General features: G+C 46.3%; 1 protein-coding gene across 4 annotated transcripts in view; it reads left to right on the forward strand.

Moving 5' to 3' along the window:
* The window catches only part of Klf7 (Kruppel like factor 7), an 87,559-nt gene extending 86,592 nt beyond the window's left edge, over positions 1-967 (forward strand). For all 4 annotated transcript variants that reach the window (XM_037210340.1, XM_028886682.2, XM_028886683.2 and 1 more), the window contains one exon: positions 876-967. In XM_037210340.1, the coding sequence (XP_037066235.1) occupies positions 876-927 (52 nt within the window). In that variant the 3' untranslated portion in view covers positions 928-967. The remainder of the gene's footprint in view (positions 1-875) is intronic.
* Positions 968-18,467: the final 17,500 nt, after the last annotated feature.

Here is an 18,467-nt window from a genome sequence, read left to right on the forward strand (position 1 = left end):
AGAAGGAAGGTCAGCTTTATACTACTGAGAACGTAAAAGGGTTTCTACCCAAGAGACTATCATGTGTCTACTATCAGTAAAGAGGAAAGAAGATGGCCATAACATCTGCCAAGGAAGGCGCTTGATTATAGAACTTAAGCGCCAAGTGTTAGTCCAAAAGCCCCAGTCCCAGTTCCTATTCTCCACCTAGGTAGCCTCAGCTCAGCTCTTTAACACACACAGGAACAGACAGACAGATGCACCCACAGAGACTGACTGACTCACCATGGAGATGTCACTAGGGTAGTGTTGAGGATACTTTGGCATATTCTACATACTATAACATACTCAGTCTGTGAACACCGTTCTCCCTGCTTTGCCTTGACGTGAGCATATTATGCCTGTGTGAGCCTGGGAATTGCAGGTAGTACATTCCTGGGCTTTCGTAGTGAAGCTTGAGACTGCAATCTGGGTGTTGAAACGTCAGTGTTCCACTATCTGATGATACAGGCCAATTATTCGTTATTATATTTACAGTGTATGAGCGTGATGTGCGTCTGGAAGCACTTCCACATTCGTTCCGTCTTAGATAATTATAGTTATAATCATAACAGTTAACATGCATTGACATCCTGCTCCATGTGACGTGATATTCTTATACTCGTTTTGTTTAAGCCTTTGCACAAGCCTAGGCGAGTGCCGTGAGCATCCCTGTGTGAGCTGAGCCATACAGCTCCTGGAAGAGCTAGGGTTTGAAAGGAAGCAGTTTAACCCCAGCTGGCTCCTCCAGGACGCTTCCTCATCTCTCCATAACTCATGGGTGCCGTCTCTCTTTAAGACTGACCATTTGGTTAAAGCTGGACCTCTCTAATGAGCTTCTTTGTTTATCATTCTAGGTGTTTCTCCAGGTCTGACCATCTTGCTCTCCATATGAAGAGACATATCTAAACAAAACAAAACAACAACAACAACAACAAAAAAAAAAAAACAAAAGTAACCACCACCAACAAAAACAACGAAACACCGTAAAGGCCAGAGTTGCCATGGCATCAGCCAGTGTCCGAAGGAAAGGCCGTGAGGCAGAGGGCTGGACTTCAGGCGGGGAGCGTTGCCTCGCAGAAGAAAGTTCTCGCTTACAAACCTCTGTGTACATACTTGTACACGCACACGTACACACACCCTCTCACACACAGACCCACACACAGACCCACTGTCATGCACTCAACTATATTTAAAGTATATACGTCTATTTCTTATGCCTTGCCCTAGCCAGATGGTAGAAGACGAAGAAGAAGGAAGGCAGGCGAACTCAGCGAGGCGCTGGCTGCTGACTCCAGCACTATTGGAATTACTTCCCGCTGTTACCAATGGAAAAAAAAAGAAAGAAAAGAAAAGCAAATGGATGTCTCCATGGTGGCTGGCAGTACAAGGGGCTTACATAACTTTGCTTCTCAGTGCAACTTGATAAGAGAATCCAACATCTCATGGTTGCATATGTGTAGCACTAATGTTTCTTTTTAAGTAGTTGGGGGAAATTGACCTAGAAAACCAAATTGCAGTTTGGTAGCCAAACGTAACTCCTGGTTTATTTGTCCTTTGTGTGTGAAAAGTCCTACTATTCCGTGCGTCACACTTCCTCCCAGAACTGTCGGTCGGTTTGGGTTCTTCTTAGGACCACTGAGATCTCTTGAGTCGGTACCAACGGCCTTAGCGGCGGCAGACTATGGATTCACATCTTACACCTTTCTGGCCTGCATCTCTCTAGACTTCACTCTCAAGGGAGGAATTTTCTTTTCTTACCTTTTTGACTCTCGCCCATCATATGCACTAGGGATTCTGGAAACTTCTAGCATGACTGCAAAGTGGCCAAGAGAAAAAAGTCCTTGATGATAAGTCACAGTATGCCCCTTGAGCCTCACCTCCTTGCCAGTGCTAGATTTTTTCTTTTTAATCTCTCTGATTTTTGCTAATGGAAACTTGAAAAAAAAAAAAAAAGCTTATTTGGAAGCTTAAATGTTTTATCTTTTCTCCATGGACTAAACCTCTCCAGGACTCTCCCGGAACCTGGATGTCCAGCTCTCGAAGCAGCCAATCAGATGGGACATCACAGTTCTCTCATCCCTCCTTGAGGCGTGGTGACCTCAGCTCACAGTGAGCAGCTACTGCACTGTGTCCTTGCCGCCCCTCTAACCAGTTACAACATAGATGTCGCTAGTCTCAAAGGGCAGCTGCGTATTTAATCTAACTCTGGGTTATGACCTGACAAAAAGCCAAAAATAATCACTCTTTCCAGGAGTGGAGGAGTCTGAGGGTGCCTCCCAAGTCTAGAGGCTTCACAAAACATCATCCCATCCCTTCCCTCTCACCCACTGAGCTCATGGCACCCACTTGTTAAATACATATTTCAACCTACCATTGTGGGAATGAAGGCTGTCCATGTAGGAAAGGATGGAGGTGTCTCTCTTGTGATGTGTCTAGGGGTTTGAGGGGGGCGCTTTCTTTGTCGGGAGGGGAACTGGTTCTTTTGGCTAGGCCCACCATGACTTGTGACCTAAAGCACCCAGGATCAACAGAGGCCTCATATTTACTCTGAAAGCTGACTCCAAGGGGATTGTATTGCTCACTTGCATTTCACGCACATACATCCAATGTTGATTTCTATCTTCCCGAATTCTTAGCTAGCTGGCACTGGTCTAAACTCCAAAGACTGCCTTTAGGACCATCAAATGTCCTATGCAAGCAAGCGGGGTGGTTATTAGGGCAGATTGTATATTTTGTATATTCTGGGACCATCCCTTCAAGACATGTCTAACAAACAAAAATGGCATTTGGTCCGCACATGGTTGCTGCTCCCGCATACCAGCTGGCTCCCTCCCGCCCTCCTCTGACGGCTTGACTCGTTGACTGTTAAAATGCGACCCCATGCACATTTGGGATGCAAAACTGAAGTCTTGGAAAGGAAATAATAGTAACCATATAAGCAACACAAACACACAATGACAGCAACCTTCAGGATCCTTGGCGCTTGGGTTCTCAGCTTTCTACAGCTTTTGTTTCACTGAAATGCTGAATCTACTCGTCTGAGGGTGAAGGGACCTCCTTGTCACAAATGCTATAGCTTCCAGTTGGACACTTGGAGCATTTTTGAGGTCTGGCCTTTAGAATTTTCTTTTTTCTCTTACTTCTTTTTTATTTCAATTTAGACCAAAAATAAATAATAATAATAATAAAAAAACCACCCTAAACACATACACACATACATACACACACACACACACACACACACACACACACACACACACACACTCCATTTGCCAGAAGCAATTATGTATATGTTAGTTGGAGGGTATTGAAGAAAAAAGAAATCTGTTTTATCCCAAAGATTTAAAAGTGGACATGACTTAAATACTGGAGCACTGCTTACTGACAATCTCATTCTCGCCTACATTTGAGTGCATTCGGCAGCCAGTCCACCAGGGCAAACCATGGGATGATGTGTGAATGTGTGGCGCATCCTTTTCGGATGCAGGATGTGTGAGGGACCTCGAACCTCAGCTGTATGGAACTGTAGCGCCTCCAGTCAGTGCACTAGATGAAACTTTAGACTACCCAGATTCTGTTGCTTTGTTTCCCCCCCCCCCTTCTGCAGCAGCCCCCAGCATGAATGCACGCACACGCCAGGGATGGCATTAATCCATGGCTGCCACGATTTACAGATGTTCTCTCCCAGGCTGGGGCTGCTCTTGCTCTCAAAATGTTACTACTAAGGTTTATAGTACTTAATTTAAATTTTGTACGGATCAATGCAAGGCTCTATTTAAAAAGGAAAAAAAAAAAAGAAAAAGAAAGAAAGAAAAAAAATACGCAAAAGAGTAATCATTGCTCTCTGTCCCTCTCGTCATCTGTGGTTTCGTTTGAATGTGGCGGAACAAAGGCTCCTTGGTCCTCTTTGGTGTCGGAAATGTTTGGTAATTTCTCTTTTGTATCAGTGAGGTCCTTTGTAATCTGCCCCTGTCCTCTCTCGGAGCAGGGTGCCCTGAAACGCCATGATGGTGCTTGCTTGCTTCAGAGTCCTTTGCTGACTGTGGGAATTGGCCTGAGAATTTGGTGGGTGCTAAGCACGTGGCTTTGAATCTGTTCTTCTTGAGCCCCACTGGACACCTGTGTCGAGGATAACCAGCCCTCAGTGTGGGGTGGGCAGCCCTTGGACCTTTTAGAAATAGGTTTGTGAGAAATCACTCCTTTTTCAAATTGCAGAGGTGGTCTCTTGGAACCTCTGGGGGCAGGGGAAGCAGGTTTTCCAAGAAATAACCTCAACATATATTGTGCTCCCAAGAGGACTGGTTACCTGGAATGATGTAATGGACATTTGAAACACAAAATCCCTTTCGCTATTTAAAACATTACCTCCCAACAGTCCAAGGGATCTCAAATTTGAAAGGACAAACTTGGCAGAGTGTGTCATAGGCTGTCCTCTTGGGCACTCTATCCAGGGTCCAGAGTTGGCTGCATAGAAGACGTGTTTAAAGCCACTGGCAATTCCTTTACTTCAAGTTACGCCTCTGTCTCCTCCACGAGACCGTCAGGGATGTGGAGACCCGACGTTGTAATGCTGCTCCTTGCTCCTGGCCTCCTGGCCCAGCTTCATGCCTCACGGTGATGAGCATTTTGTCCAGAAAAAAGAGAGAGAGAGAGATGTTTGGATTCCGTGATAAAGCTGCATTTTTGTAAAACTATTGGAGACCCCAAAAATGACCTTCATGCTGGCCATTGCCCCGTCCTTCCCAAATTCCTTCATAGAGTCCTTCCAACACTCCTCTCTCCCCACCATCACCTCCCCACGCGCACCTCCTCTACCTTCTTTCATCTTTGATTGCCTGATGATAACAGGGTAAAAAGACAGCCAACCTCATGCCTGATGAGCAGAATGGATTCTTAGGGCTTTGTTTGGTTTTTTTTTTTTTTAATTTTATTTTTTAAAATCTTCTTTGAAATCAGAGAAGAGCTTATTTGGGGACTTGAATTTGGGATAAGCTTCCAAATGATCCATGTCTATTTGCATCCAAGGGAAAATAATTGGGGTTGGGGTTGGGGGCTAACCCATGCATTCAGAACATCCTGCCTGCTGCCTCCACTTCTGCATCCCATGGGAAAGCCCAAAGACGTAGATTGCCAGTGCAGACCTCAGTGATTGCTTTTGATAGTTCGGAGTGATTTCCTTTCTGGAGGTCACTTCGTAATGTACAAGCAGGAACTACTCTTCTCTCCTCTCCTGCATACGTTGCTCCAAAAGGACAAAGATGGGGAGCACACAGTCCATTTGAGCACCCGAATCGGTCTGTTTTCTCTCCCTTTAAAAACAAAGAAACAAAAAGACCTCACATCCACATATGACTGAAATCGTGCCCCCAGAATATTGTCCAAGTGGAAATTCAGTAAGTAGGACCTGGCTGAAATAAATTCATGGAAAACTTCCCCTCAAAATTTCTCTAAGCGGCAGAAGTTGGGGCAGGAGGATACCTTGTTCTGAGTGTCCAGGTTGCATTTCGGGAAACATGGGTGATACTTGATTTGGAACTGGAGGGCCCAGCCCGAGTGTGCTTTACTGCCTTCCTGACGGCCTGTTTTTCTCTCTGAGGATCTTTGGAAGCATTTGAGATGGCACGGCGGAAATACGTCAAAGGAAGCAAAGTCTGCTCCTATGAAGTGTGTTGTCTCATGACCAACTAATGCCTGAGGCTTCAGGGTTCCTTGTTTTTAACACTTCAGTCTCCTCTCTTGGTTCCTCTCACAGATCCCAGAAAGGGGATAAAACTAAGCTGCAGTTAACCTTGTGTTCATCCTTCCAATAGAGTACTGTATTCTTCGGGTGTTCTGTATTTGCGTGTAAGTCCTCGGGAAACAGGTATCCAAAATGAGACTGAAATCAAGGCTGTCACGTCAGAAATATCCCAAACAAGATACTCTTTCAAAACAGGGCTCCCTCTCTGTGGTTATGAGGGAAGGTTGATGTGTTCTTGCTTGGGGACCATTTATATGATTTTTTTTTTTCAACTGTGAGCTTCGACCCCAGCTTCGATCCCAGCTTCTGTCTACTGCCATAAACAAAGGACCCCACATCAGAATAATGAGGGTGGTGTGTGTGCACGCACCTTCATGGGTGTGCATATGTACCTACTGTACCTTCACAGAAGGAAAACAGGCTACTGAGGTAAAGAGGGGTAGCCACCAGTGCCTAATCTCTTTTGGGGGGGGATGAATGCTTCTAATACCAGTATATAAAAACCACACCACTGGGAGTTAGTTCCATGTACAGGGGAGGAGCAGTGGGTGGGGGAAGGGGACATTTTAACCCTAGCCCTTGGGACCAGAGGCAGAACACTTTCTGTAAATCGGGTCCTGAAGATTTGGGGGCTCGTTGGCTGGTTCTTTTGTGTTTGCTTCCCAGCATGCATTTCCTAGCCCAAGCTCAGATAGTTTTGATTTCTTCCGTTCTCACTTCTTCTGCTCCATTCCAGGGAGGAAAAGTACACCTGTTAGGGCCCAGATCTCCTTGCTTGACACAGAGGCAAAAGTAAACGTTGAGCGTTTCCGGGGCCTCTCTTCCTTCCCTTGGGCACCACCACGCCACCCCAGCACCCTCACTCCGGCTCATGCGACATCTCCCCCAGGCACCGTGACTTTCCTTTCCACTCTCTATCGTCCTCTTCACAGTTGCTTGAAGAAATTTAATTTTGCACTATACATTTTCGTTTCGCCGGACGTGGCTAACAAGCGTGTTTGGAAAGACTTTGCCCCCCAGCCCCTCCCCTCCCCCCACCTCCCCGTCACATTCTCTCAGGCCTTCTCTGGTATTTATAATATATCACAGAAGTACCCAGTCTTATAGCCCTCGGTTATGCCTTTTTTTGACATTTTATTTTTTTTAAGCTTTTTATATATATATATAAATATATTACTTTGTCAAGTTTTTTTGCTGTACAAAAGTCTTAAGATTTAAAACTATTATTTGTATTATATGATGGTGGTATGTTAATGTTACAAAATTATTAATGAAGAAAAAATTTATTTTTGTTACTGGTCTGTTTCATAATTCTTTTTTAAATTGGTATATTGTAAGATATCTATGCAAAAATGTTATGTGACGCATTTTTATTTAAGAATGTAATATGTGTAATAAACAGTAGAATGTGTTTGGCCTTGGGATGGTTCACTATATTTCCCCATCAGCTCATTTCATTAGTGGAAAAAAGTCATCAAAGAGACACAAATGGTTCCTTAAGATCTTCATACAACTTTTCTTGGAGAAGAGGAGGCAAAAGGTGTCCTCCCCCGCCCGGCTCCCCCCCCCCCGTGTGTTTGTGTGTGTGTGTGTGTGTGTGTGTGTGTGTGTGTGTGTGTGTGTGTGTGCACTTCATGGTTTCAATGAAGGAAAGGAGAAACAGCAAATGGTTGGAGGTTATGAAAAGCAATATTTTGGAATAAGGTCGATTACGGGATGCTATTTGTTTAGGGAGCTGGGAGCGGCTTATTGGAAGTGGGTTATTTGATGAGGGAAAAGGGGCAGTTTGCTCTGTACTGCTGTTAACCAGGAGTATGTTTGGAAAGGATCATTTGAAGCGGTTTGTGGGGAAGGGATGAGGGGGGACGAGTAGAGGGAATCCCTGAGGTAAGCACGGGGAGTGTGTACAAGCCTCGGTGGGTAAGAGAGGGCAGAAAGGAACTAAGCAGGGCAGCGCAACTCCAGCGACTCCTCAGAGAAGGAACAGATGCAGATACAAGCACCCCCGGAAGCCAAAGAGGAGAAATCTGAGAGAATCCTCTGAAGGAAGAGACTGCTAACGTCGTTTCTGCATTGGGCTTCTAGAGGGAGCATCGAGGTAGGAAGTAAGGTGAAGGATCCAACTGCTGTGTGATCCCAGCCTCCCTTGCCCGGCCATTCCCCCAGGGAAGCAATGTTACTAACTGAAAGCAACAATAAACACTTTGTCTCCTGGGACACACAGCTGCTGGGGGGTTCTTTTCATGCTTTGGGCTTCCTGGAATGGATATGATGGCTCAACATCTCTACCCCTCGTCACATAAACCTGGGGAGAAATTTCAGTAAGTGTCCACATTAGAAACTGACTACAGGGACTGAACCTGCCACAGGAGAGCCGCCTGGACAACGAACTTGAGCAGGGTAGGAGCTTCGAGGAGAGATGGTCATCTTGTTTTCCATGCCAAAGAGCAGTAAGGAAAACAGTGGGTGCTTCGGGGCCAGAGAAACGCTTTGGAAAGTCTAATTCTCAGCCACCACCTCTGAGCAGGCAAGTGGCCCAGACAGGGTGAGAGGCAGGGACTTGACCCAGTGAGGGAACACAGCAGTAGAGCTGCGGAACTCCTCAGTTCCCCCCAGCCTCTCAGGAGCCTCAGCAGGTGAGCAAGCGAATTCTCAGAACCCAAATCATTCTCTAGAAACTTCTCTGAGCAAGAAGGGGAGAAGATAGCTTTGCAGCATTACCTGGAACAAGGATGGCTTGCTCCTCTGCCGCCTTGATTTATGGTAAGGCACCACTCTGGACATTTTTAAGTGGCTCACACCCTGCACTGTGCCGGGATGCTGACAAGAGTGTAAATCTAATCTGTATGGCATAAGGAAATGAGATACATAAGGGAATACTCTAGACGGCTGAAGCACCCTTTTTTTTTTTTTTTTTTTTTTTTTTTTTTAAGGTTTATTTATTTATTTTGTATACAGCATGTATGACTACAGGCCAGAAGAGGGCACCAGATCTCATTACAGATGGTTGTGAGCCACCATGTGGTTGCTGGGAATTGAACTCAGGACCTCTGGAGGAGCAGCCAATGCTCTTAACCGCTGAGCCATCTCTCTAGCCCCCGAAGCACCCTTCTTTAGAGTCACATTTTTTTCTGCTTAGAATAGGTTGTAATACGTGTTACCCATGTCACAACCTTTTGAACATCCTTTTCAAAAATTGCGTGTGTGTGTGTGTGTGTGTGTGTGTGTGTGTGTGTGTGTGTGTGTGTGTTTGGATTTATGTGGAAGTCAGAAGACAACTTTCAGGACAATTTTCACTTCCACCATATGGGGCTCAGAGGTTGAACTCAAATGATCAGGCTTGGTGGCAAACACCTTTAATTGCGGACCCATCATGCTGAACTTTGAGCAACCATTTTATGCAGTATAAATTGGAGGAAAGCTCCAGTCTCTGGGTTTTCCTTCCCTGGCACTGGAAGACTATGCTTTATATACAGTAGGAGTTTTACTTGTGTGTGTGTGTGAGAGAGAGATCTTTGTCCTCTTTGGATGTGACAAAGTTTTTGTTTGACATTTTCTAGAAGTACTTTATCTTCTTGTAAAGTAGCAGATCAGATAAGTGAGATTGGGAATGTCTTTTTAAAAAAAAAAAAATCAAAAATGCAACCGGAAGCCAACAGTAGTCTGAGAGTTTGGTCTGGCTGACCTTGGACTTGAAGAGTGTGACCGTGGTGGCATCTGCAATGTGCATTTGTGTATCTAGTTGAGAATGTCAGACTAATGCTAAGAAGCCTCAGGAAAAAGCAGAGTTCAATGGGACTGATAAATAATTTAGTGATTTTTAGCTCATCTTCCACTTACAGATTTAGAAGAGGAGATGGCTACAATTTTTAACTAAAATAAGATTTTGAGGCTACCTAAAAGGGATGGGTTCCTGGTTGGTCTATGATGGGCCAGTTTCTCCAGCTCTCAATCTTTTATCTGATATGTTTAAAATGGTCGGTATTAACTGGTTTGAATTTTATTACCTTTTAAAAGTACATCTGACTTTACTATAGCTATACATACAACCAAAGCATATTTTTAAATGATGAAATGGTCAAAAAAAATCTGCAAGAGGATGGGAGGCCAAGATTTCTGTTTGTAGAGACTTTTTCATTTCCCAAAGCTGTCAAGACTGTATAGGTTGAATAGGCGCTATCTGCCATTCTAGTCATTTGCTTGCTCTCTTAAGGAGAGAAAATGGTCACATTCAAAGACAAACACTGCAAGGTGTCATTCATAAAGAGAATCCTAAAATGTTGAATTCATAGAAGCAGAAGGCCACCACAGGCTGAACGGGACTGACTGGTCAAAGAAGACAAAATTTCAATTGGAAGGAATAAGTTCAGTAGATTGTTGGGCCACACACTGACTATAGTCGATTGAAATGGACTCCTTTTTAAAGATTTATTTTTATTGTTTTCTATTGTGTGTGTGTGTGCGGGGGGGGGGGGGGGGATGCATGTGTCTGTGTATGTGTGAGTGCAAGCTCCATGTAGTCCAGAAGAGGGACTTGGATCCCCTGGAGCTGGAGTTACAGGCTGTTGTGAACTGTCTCATGTGGGTGTTGGGAACATGACTCAAGCCTTTTCTGCAAGAGCAGCGTTTATCTTAATGGCTAAGCTACCTCTCCAACCCCCAAATAATCATATTCTTGAAAACCCCAAAACAGAATAGAAAGTGTCCTCATCATAATAAACAAAGAAATGGGTAAGTATGTGAAATATGTTAATCAGATTGCTTTGGGTGCTCTACCATGCAATTCAAAACATCATGTTCTATAATAAATATATACTATTTTTGAAAGTTGAAAGTGATTAATAAAAATAAGGAAAGGAACTGGGGCCTAAGGAGGACATGTGATTTTATTGATGCCACATTACACACGGGCCGGAAGTGACCACCAGTTCCTTGCTTCCTAACCTAGTACATTGACTTTTTATTTCCCTGCTTTAGGGAAACCAAGCGCTGCCTTGATCCCTCAAATCACAGCAGGCAACACCAACTCCATCTTCTTGCTTCCTTCCCACCTATCACAGGTTACCCACACAGTAGTTAAGAGTTGTCACATGGTGAATTAGAGAGCATCTTGGAGATGCCTGTCGGTGCCACTGTATCCCCTTGAGTCAAGAGAAGTTTAGCAGATTCTACTTTGCCCAAGTTCACACAGCATGTTCTTTGCACAGTGAAGTCAGCCCAGGGGTGTTGATAGGTCCTGACCGTGGTCCTTCAACTTGAGCTACTTGAGTGTGCCATTCAAGAGCCCTGTGATATCTTTACACTAGTAATTATTTCCTTGGTAATTTTCTGCAGATCAATGTGCTTTCTAAGGCATTAAGTATAGACGTTTTAGTTTTGTGCTAAGCAAAACAAGTCCCAGATCATTGGCTTGATAACTGTTTTCTTTTAAAATATAAATGAAAATAAGTAAGTAACTCAGAATACAACTACCCATCTTTGAATGGCATTCAAATGCCCAATTGCTACTGTTGGTACCTGAGAGACGCCATTTGTGGCCACTCTCTGAAGTGCCTGCTGGACCGTTTCTTTTTAGCTCATTGTTAGGTCCCTTTGCCTCTCCTTGGAGCACATTTCAAATTGAATCTAAAAGTAAGTGCATGTGAAAATATAATAAAGACTGATTTGATGCCGAGAAAGGTACTTCAGGGCACAGTGCTCTTGCAGCCACTGTGGCTTATTAGTGAGACAGATGTGCGTGCTCTGCCTCACTTTCCCGTCTGGAAAGGCCCACCTGTCATGGTGAGTTCAAATGTAGCAGTAGCCTGGGCATGGAGGCCACAGCAAACTCTCCTTTCCTCCTGCCCCAGGGTCAACAGTCGGTGCCTGGAAAGCACTGCATGCCGGGAGGCTCATTTTCAAAATGGGCTCACCTTCATCCCATGACTCCTGTGTCTCAGGCCAGCACCTCTACCCACACATGTACACAGACACACAACTCAGCCTCCTAAACACGTTTGTAATCGTGTTGTAGATCCTTCACGTCCTACTACTAAGTATTTATACTTTGCCTAACATCTTTCCTGTTTTGTAACCTCGACTAGCCAAAAAGAGGCAACTCTTTCTGTCTTATCCATTCTTGATATGGATGCATCTTAATACAAACAAGTTTATTTCTCCAGGTGAAAGTTTTTCAAGTGTGGAGACAACGAGAGGTATGGCGATTATAGAGGTGGGGGGGGACAGAGGCAGTGGCCAACTCTGGAGGTGTAAGCTGCCAGGCAGGCTATACCTTACCCATCATCCATCACTGCCAGGCCATGGGGCAACCGGGGAATCAAGGGACTGAAGGAGAACCTGTTGCCATTAAAGTCTCCCATGTGATCAAATGAAGAATCCCTAGGAGCCTGGGTCTGCAGAGCTGATCTCAAGGAATGGCTACTAGGAAATGGGCCACCTCTGGATAAATAACCACAGAAATAGCATGTCCCTGTCATGCAGCTGGGTTTGATCTGTTCTTTGGAGTGACAACTTCCAGTTTAGTCTCTTGGGTAGAAAGTCAACAGGCTATTTTGACTGGTGAGGAAGCTTGAGCCCCTGGGGGTATATTTAAGGACATTCGGTTGAGGACTCTAAACAACCCCAGAGCCAAAGCGGTTGATGGAGAATTTTCTGTTAGCCCTTGATATATTCTGTTCTTGGCATGAAAACTGCAAACTATTCTGAGAAGTATATGTGAGCTCTGCTTACAGAATCTCTCACTCAGAGAATCCCAACTATTAGGAATAAGAAGTGCAGGCAATATTTCCATGCTCCGGTGAACTCATGGGAGAAGGCACACAGGGCCTGGTAGAAAACAACGCCAAATAGTGGGCAAAACGTAAGCCTCGTCTTTGATTCTGGGAACTTTCAGCATCTTTCTACCCCTGTCTTGGAACCCTGTTTTTTGTTTGCTTGCTGCTGTTTCCTTTCTCTTTGCATTTACCTCTTCTTCTGGCTTATCTTTCTCAAGCCTCTTTCATGTCACTATGAGGCACACACGGGGCTTCCTCCTCTAGAGTGGTCCCGATACCATGGCCCATCTTTCTTGGGCAGGGCGCTTTTTCATGCTCTTTTCTTCCTCTTCTGTACAAGTCACTAGCTGCTTTTCAGCACAATTTAGGATGGTGATAAATGAAAAATGCCTTTAGCTGGTCTCTTGATTTCTCAAGGTAGAGAGTCATAAAATCGAAAAGCACATGGAAGATTCCAGCACATCTTCGCATCTTAGGCACTGTTATGCCAGGCAGTGAGTCTGCCACGTGGAATATATGCTGTGTAAAATGAGCCAGTCATATAGATCTCAATCTTCCTTACTGCACATGGACAATAAAATATATATATAATGAAATAGTTATCTCCTGAGTTCTAGAAAGACAGGAATGGAACCCGACCAAATGTACAACCTCTCCCCTTGGTTTGCAATCCTTCCTGACACTGCAGGGTGGCCTGTGACCTGAAGTAATTGGTTCTCAAGCAGAAATGTACCTCTGTTTAAATGTGTGCAGAAGCCTACAGTGTGCAATGTTTTGGAGTGAGAGCCCGTGGCCACCCACATTAGACTCAACCAGCGTTTGTTTGGTGAGGGCCATTTTCTGTTTCATTCCGACTTGATTTAGAGCTCGGTGGCCAGGACTTAGTGCTACCAGCTAGACACGGGTGGTTTAACTGGAGAGCACCCCAGAGTCAGAAACACCGATATAGAGAGGTCAGCTTGTAAAACAAAGATTTTTTGTAAGGCAAATAAACATTTTTTTTCCTGCTTTTGTTCTGTGAAAATAGGGATTTGCAAACAGCTGCAATTGTGATTTGCTAGTTTAGTGCGCCTGTCGTTGGTGCCCCGTCGTCTTGGGGCCTGTCACAGTGAAGAACGAACACACACACACACACACACACACACACACACACACACACACACCATATACCCCTCAGTACAAGTGACTTCAATAGGTAGCTGTAAAGGGAAAATCTCAGATAGCTCCCTCTGCGGATGCGCTGAAGTGAAACCTCCATGGGTCTCCTCCTTTACGTTTTCCCCCATTCATTTGTCTTGTGTGTGTGTGTGTGTGTGTGTGTGTGTGTGTGTGTGTGTGTGTGTGTGTATCAGAGAACTTTTGGGGATCAGTTCTCTCCTGCTGTCCAGGTTCTGGGGATCAAACTCAGGTCTTCAGTCTTGGCAACGGGCACCTTTATCCAAGCCCTGTTCCCCATCCCCTCTCTGGGTCTTTTCTGAGCATGAACCTCTGTGGGCACAATTCCTTGAGGAGATGGGTTTCCATTCTGTTGGCTTCGTTTTGATCCTCTGGTTTGCACGGGGCATGTGCAGAGAGAGGTGTGCTCTGACGGAGCCATAGTGGGATGCAGGAACACCAAGTCTGAAGGTCTCCCCCTCTCTGGGGTCTGAGATCACAGTTTGGGCCCCATCCGGGGCTGCAAAGGAGCCAGTGGTACCCCGTCTCTGTCAGCACCTCTACATTTTTAAACCTTTGCCTCTCTCTCCACCACCAGAAGAAACCTAGGGCCGGGCACTTGAAGGAAACCCCATGTTAGAGAGAGCTGGACGTATGTCTGTCACCCAAGCGTTCTGAGCTGAGTCTAGTTCTATGTCCAGATTTTACCAGTTACATGAGGGGAAGGACTATGTGTCACACTTGGAGAATACAGGCTTCTCTGTATTCTGAGAAAGTTACTCTAAAAATAACCTCTCTGGAAGCCCCAACGGGGGTGGGGGGGTGGGGGGGACGACGAGACTCACAAACAGAGAGGAATTTTCAGGATTATGAACAGTCTTCCTCAAAATATTCACATCCAGGTTCTTGCTTCTCCCCTTCACCTGGCCTACAGGACGGGCATGGTGTGGGTGGCTGGGGGAACAGAAAGGGCATGCCATAAATCTGAGCTAATTTGGAAAGGGAAGGGCGAGGCAGATACGCAGTAATCAATAGAGCAACCCGCTGTTCTGTGGTCCTGTTCTGTGGTCCACGTTTACTGGCCCTGCTGCTGGAGTGTGGTCCTGCTGCGCCTAACCCTGAGCCTCTAGAGGTGACGGAGTTCACAGAATGTCCTCCCTTGTGCTTGGTGTGCGTGGCTCCTTAGTTTCCCACCAGAGACAACGGTTGTGGGTGAGTCTGCATCTTTACTTTTTATTCCTCTGTGTTTTACCATAAAAGAGGAAAATGACCGAGTTCTCGGACGCCCCCCCCCCTCCCCCGCTCTGCCTCAAGCCACGTTTGCAGGACGGAATGTACGAATCCGAAACATTTCCTCCTGAAAAAATCCCGTCGGGAGAACAAATAGAGAAAGCGAAGCCACAATGGGAACAGGGACTCAATTGTTCCCGCCACTGACTAAGCCAGCCCGATGGTGCCTTGCCCTGCCGCTCCTGCTGCTGAAGGAGGACCAGGCAGAGCAGGCTTCCTGGCCCTGGAAAGGAAATAGCATTAAAAATGCTTTGACTGAAAAGTGAGTGCACTAATTGATCGTTAATGACTGTGCAGCCCTAAATGTCTGGAATTTGGTTTAGATTCAATGTAATTTGACATTTGCCAACCATTATTAAATCCCTTTGATGCTCTCCCGGTGCAGCCGTGATGAGCAGCTGATTGGCTCTGGGGAGGGGATGGAGAACGCAAGTGGCTGGGCAGGGAGTCAATGGGTGTCTGGAAGTCCGCCATCCTCCCCTCCCCCCACCCTGGGGGTGAGGGTGGCCTTCCCCACACACCCTGTCTGTCATCTCTCTGCTTCCCTTGTTCTTCTGCAGCCTTTTTTTGTTCCCCCTTATTCTCCAAGGGGCAGCTTGTCCAGCACCTGTTCACCTGGCTCAGAGCATCCCCTGTTCCGTTGCTTCGCTCCAAATTGGAAGTCAACCTGCCCTTTCTAGTAACAAGAAACATACTGCAGTTGTATCAAGCGTTAAGAAAAAGGAGCAGAGATGGGGGGCGGGCGGGGGGGGGGAGCGGGGAGGGTGCAGAAAAGCTACTGTGGGAAAAATAGTACTTGTGGGAAAAGATTTTCTCTCTTTCCCTCTTCCTTTCCTCTCTCTTTTTCCCTCCCCCTCCCCCCTCTCTTTTCCCTCCTCCTCACACTTCATTTCTGTTTTCACAACTCCCTTGTGGTTCCTCATCTGTTGCGCATGGGGCCCTGGAGCTTCCACCACGATCTCCCTCCCAGATAGCTCCTTTAGTTTCTTTCCTGGCAGGACCCTATCATCTGGCTCCCCACAGGAACTGACAGTTTCTGGGTGCCCCGTTCCAGTTTCCCCAGGAGGAAGAACTTGATTGTCCAGGTTCAGGTCTATGGCTCATCACTGGCAAGGTGCAGGTGGTCATCCTCCTAGAGCTCAGGTTAACCATAGGTAGGCAAGGAGCAAAGGATATAGCACCCAGGGAGGCCTCTGCAGGGCAAGGCACAGAGCCTGTTCTTTCATCTTGAGATTGCTGTGGATATCGCTCTGTGTAAATAAAATGCTGATTGGCCAGTAGCCAGGCAGGAAGCATAGGCGGGACAATCAGAGAAGAGAATTCTGGGATGTGGAAGGCTGAGGCAGAGAGATGCTGCCAGCCGCTGCCATGAGATGTTAAGATACCTGTAAGCCACTAGCAACGTGGCAACTTATAGATTAATAGAAATGGGTTAATTTAAGATATAAGAACAGCTAGCAAGAAGCCTGCCACGGCCATACAGTTTGTAAGTAATATAAGTCTCTGTGTGTTTACTTGGTTGGGTCTGAGCAGCTGCGGGACTGGCGGGTGAGAGAGATTTGTCCTGACCGTGGGCCAGGCAGGACCAGGAAAAATCTAGCTACATGAGATAAGACTATTAGAATATTCCTTCTAGCCTTGCAAACGGTTGAACTGTGTATGTTGGTAGTTCATGATGAACTCCTACCTTCCATGACAGTGCCCACTCACCTTAGTACAAAGGATGGTTCCTCCTCATTCACAGCTGTTGCATCCATTCATGAGAGGTTCTAGAGGAAAACAGAAGAATTCTTCAGAGCAGCTCCCGAGAGCCAAGAGCAGAGCACAACAGTGAGAGAAAACTCTTAATTCCATTCCAATCAGGACAAAGGTTCATGTCTCTCTTCATGTATAAGACAGCCTGATAGAGGAAAGGGGATCATGAAGGATCTAGACTCAGTCCCCTAGCTCTCCGCTGTGCCTCCGGCAGGCTGTGTGTCCTGAGGTCCATTGCTTGGCCTTTCTGGGCCATGTTCTTTCAGCTGTGCTACAATAGCTGCAGATGAGAGAAATGGACAGGCGCAGTGGAAAGGAGACGCCGGGCCATTGCCCCTCCTGCACCAGATCTTCTAAACTGTACTTTCTCTTGTAGTTTGGAACGACTTCCAAAACTACTTCAAGATGAATTTTACAAGCATCGAGGAGCCTTGGGTACACTCTAATTATGAATTATCTACCACCTGTACTGTTCCAGACTCTCTCAGCTCGTTCAAGATGTTTGCAGGAATCACCTGAGTCCATGCAAGGGAACGATGGTGCATCCTGGCACACTTGCTAGGGCAGTACTCGCTAGCATCCCAAACAGACATTTTAATCACGGGCGGAGAGGGTGGGGGGCAGAGGGGTCCTAGTCTGTGTGTGGTCCTGTCCTGCTCATCTGGGCCCCCAAACACAGTGTCCCCCAACTCCTCACTGAGTCTACCTAGTAGCTGCTTCATTCATACCTGAGGTGGGCTTTTCTCGGCTTCCTTCCGGCCCTCTCTCCAAGTGACTCAGTCCCTGAAAAACTAACCAGCATGTTCTCAGAAAACGGAACCTGGCTGGGAATGCTCGTCATTTTCTTAGCTGAGAGCTGTTTTGTTTGTTTTTCCACGTCGGCCCTCTGGTTTCCTACAATTCTTGGACAGCACAGAGAGGAAGAGGCCAGGGAAACGTGTCCCCTGGCGGGGCTGTGGTTGAGTGTGCTTCCTTCCGCTGTTCTCTTCCGGGCTGCAGCGAGCTGGATGCCCTGCATCAGCACCCCAACACACACCACACACACACAACCAGCACCCCCCCACACCACACACACACACAACCAGCACACCACACACCACACACACACACACACAACCAGCAACCCCGTCCACCACACACACACACACACACACACACACACACATACACACACACACAAAACCAGCACCCCACCACACACACACATACACACACAAAAAAAACCAGCACCCTACCACTATACATACACACACATATACAACCAGCACCCCCCACCACACACCGCACACATACAACCAGCACCCCACACACTACACACACACACACACACACACACACACACACACACACACACACACGAGGATAGTGTCTTTGATGGTATATTTTTAGATGATCTGAACAGACTCACCCCTGCACGTCTGTCTCTCCCCAGCAGCAGGACTTTCTGTTTACTTGCTTGTTCAGTGGTTTGGATTTCCTTCCAAATAAAATGTAAGCAAAACCAACGCACTGTTGTTAGAAAACGCTCCTGCCTTGAGAAGTGGCTTTCAAGGAGAAGTAGTGGAGATGAAAAGGCACCGAGGGTTCCAGAAGCAGCCCCACACCGGTCTAAGAGGAACTTCGGTTTTCAATGTGTGTCATATACTTGGGCCCGTGACTGTGGAGGCCAGAGGTCAAGGTCAGGTCTTACCTCTCTCTATCTCTCTCTCTACCTTCTTATCCCCACCCACCCA

The sequence above is a fragment of the Peromyscus leucopus genome, chromosome 13 (genome assembly GCF_004664715.2).
Source record: "Peromyscus leucopus breed LL Stock chromosome 13, UCI_PerLeu_2.1, whole genome shotgun sequence".
In the NCBI taxonomy this organism is placed as follows: domain Eukaryota; kingdom Metazoa; phylum Chordata; class Mammalia; order Rodentia; family Cricetidae; genus Peromyscus; species Peromyscus leucopus.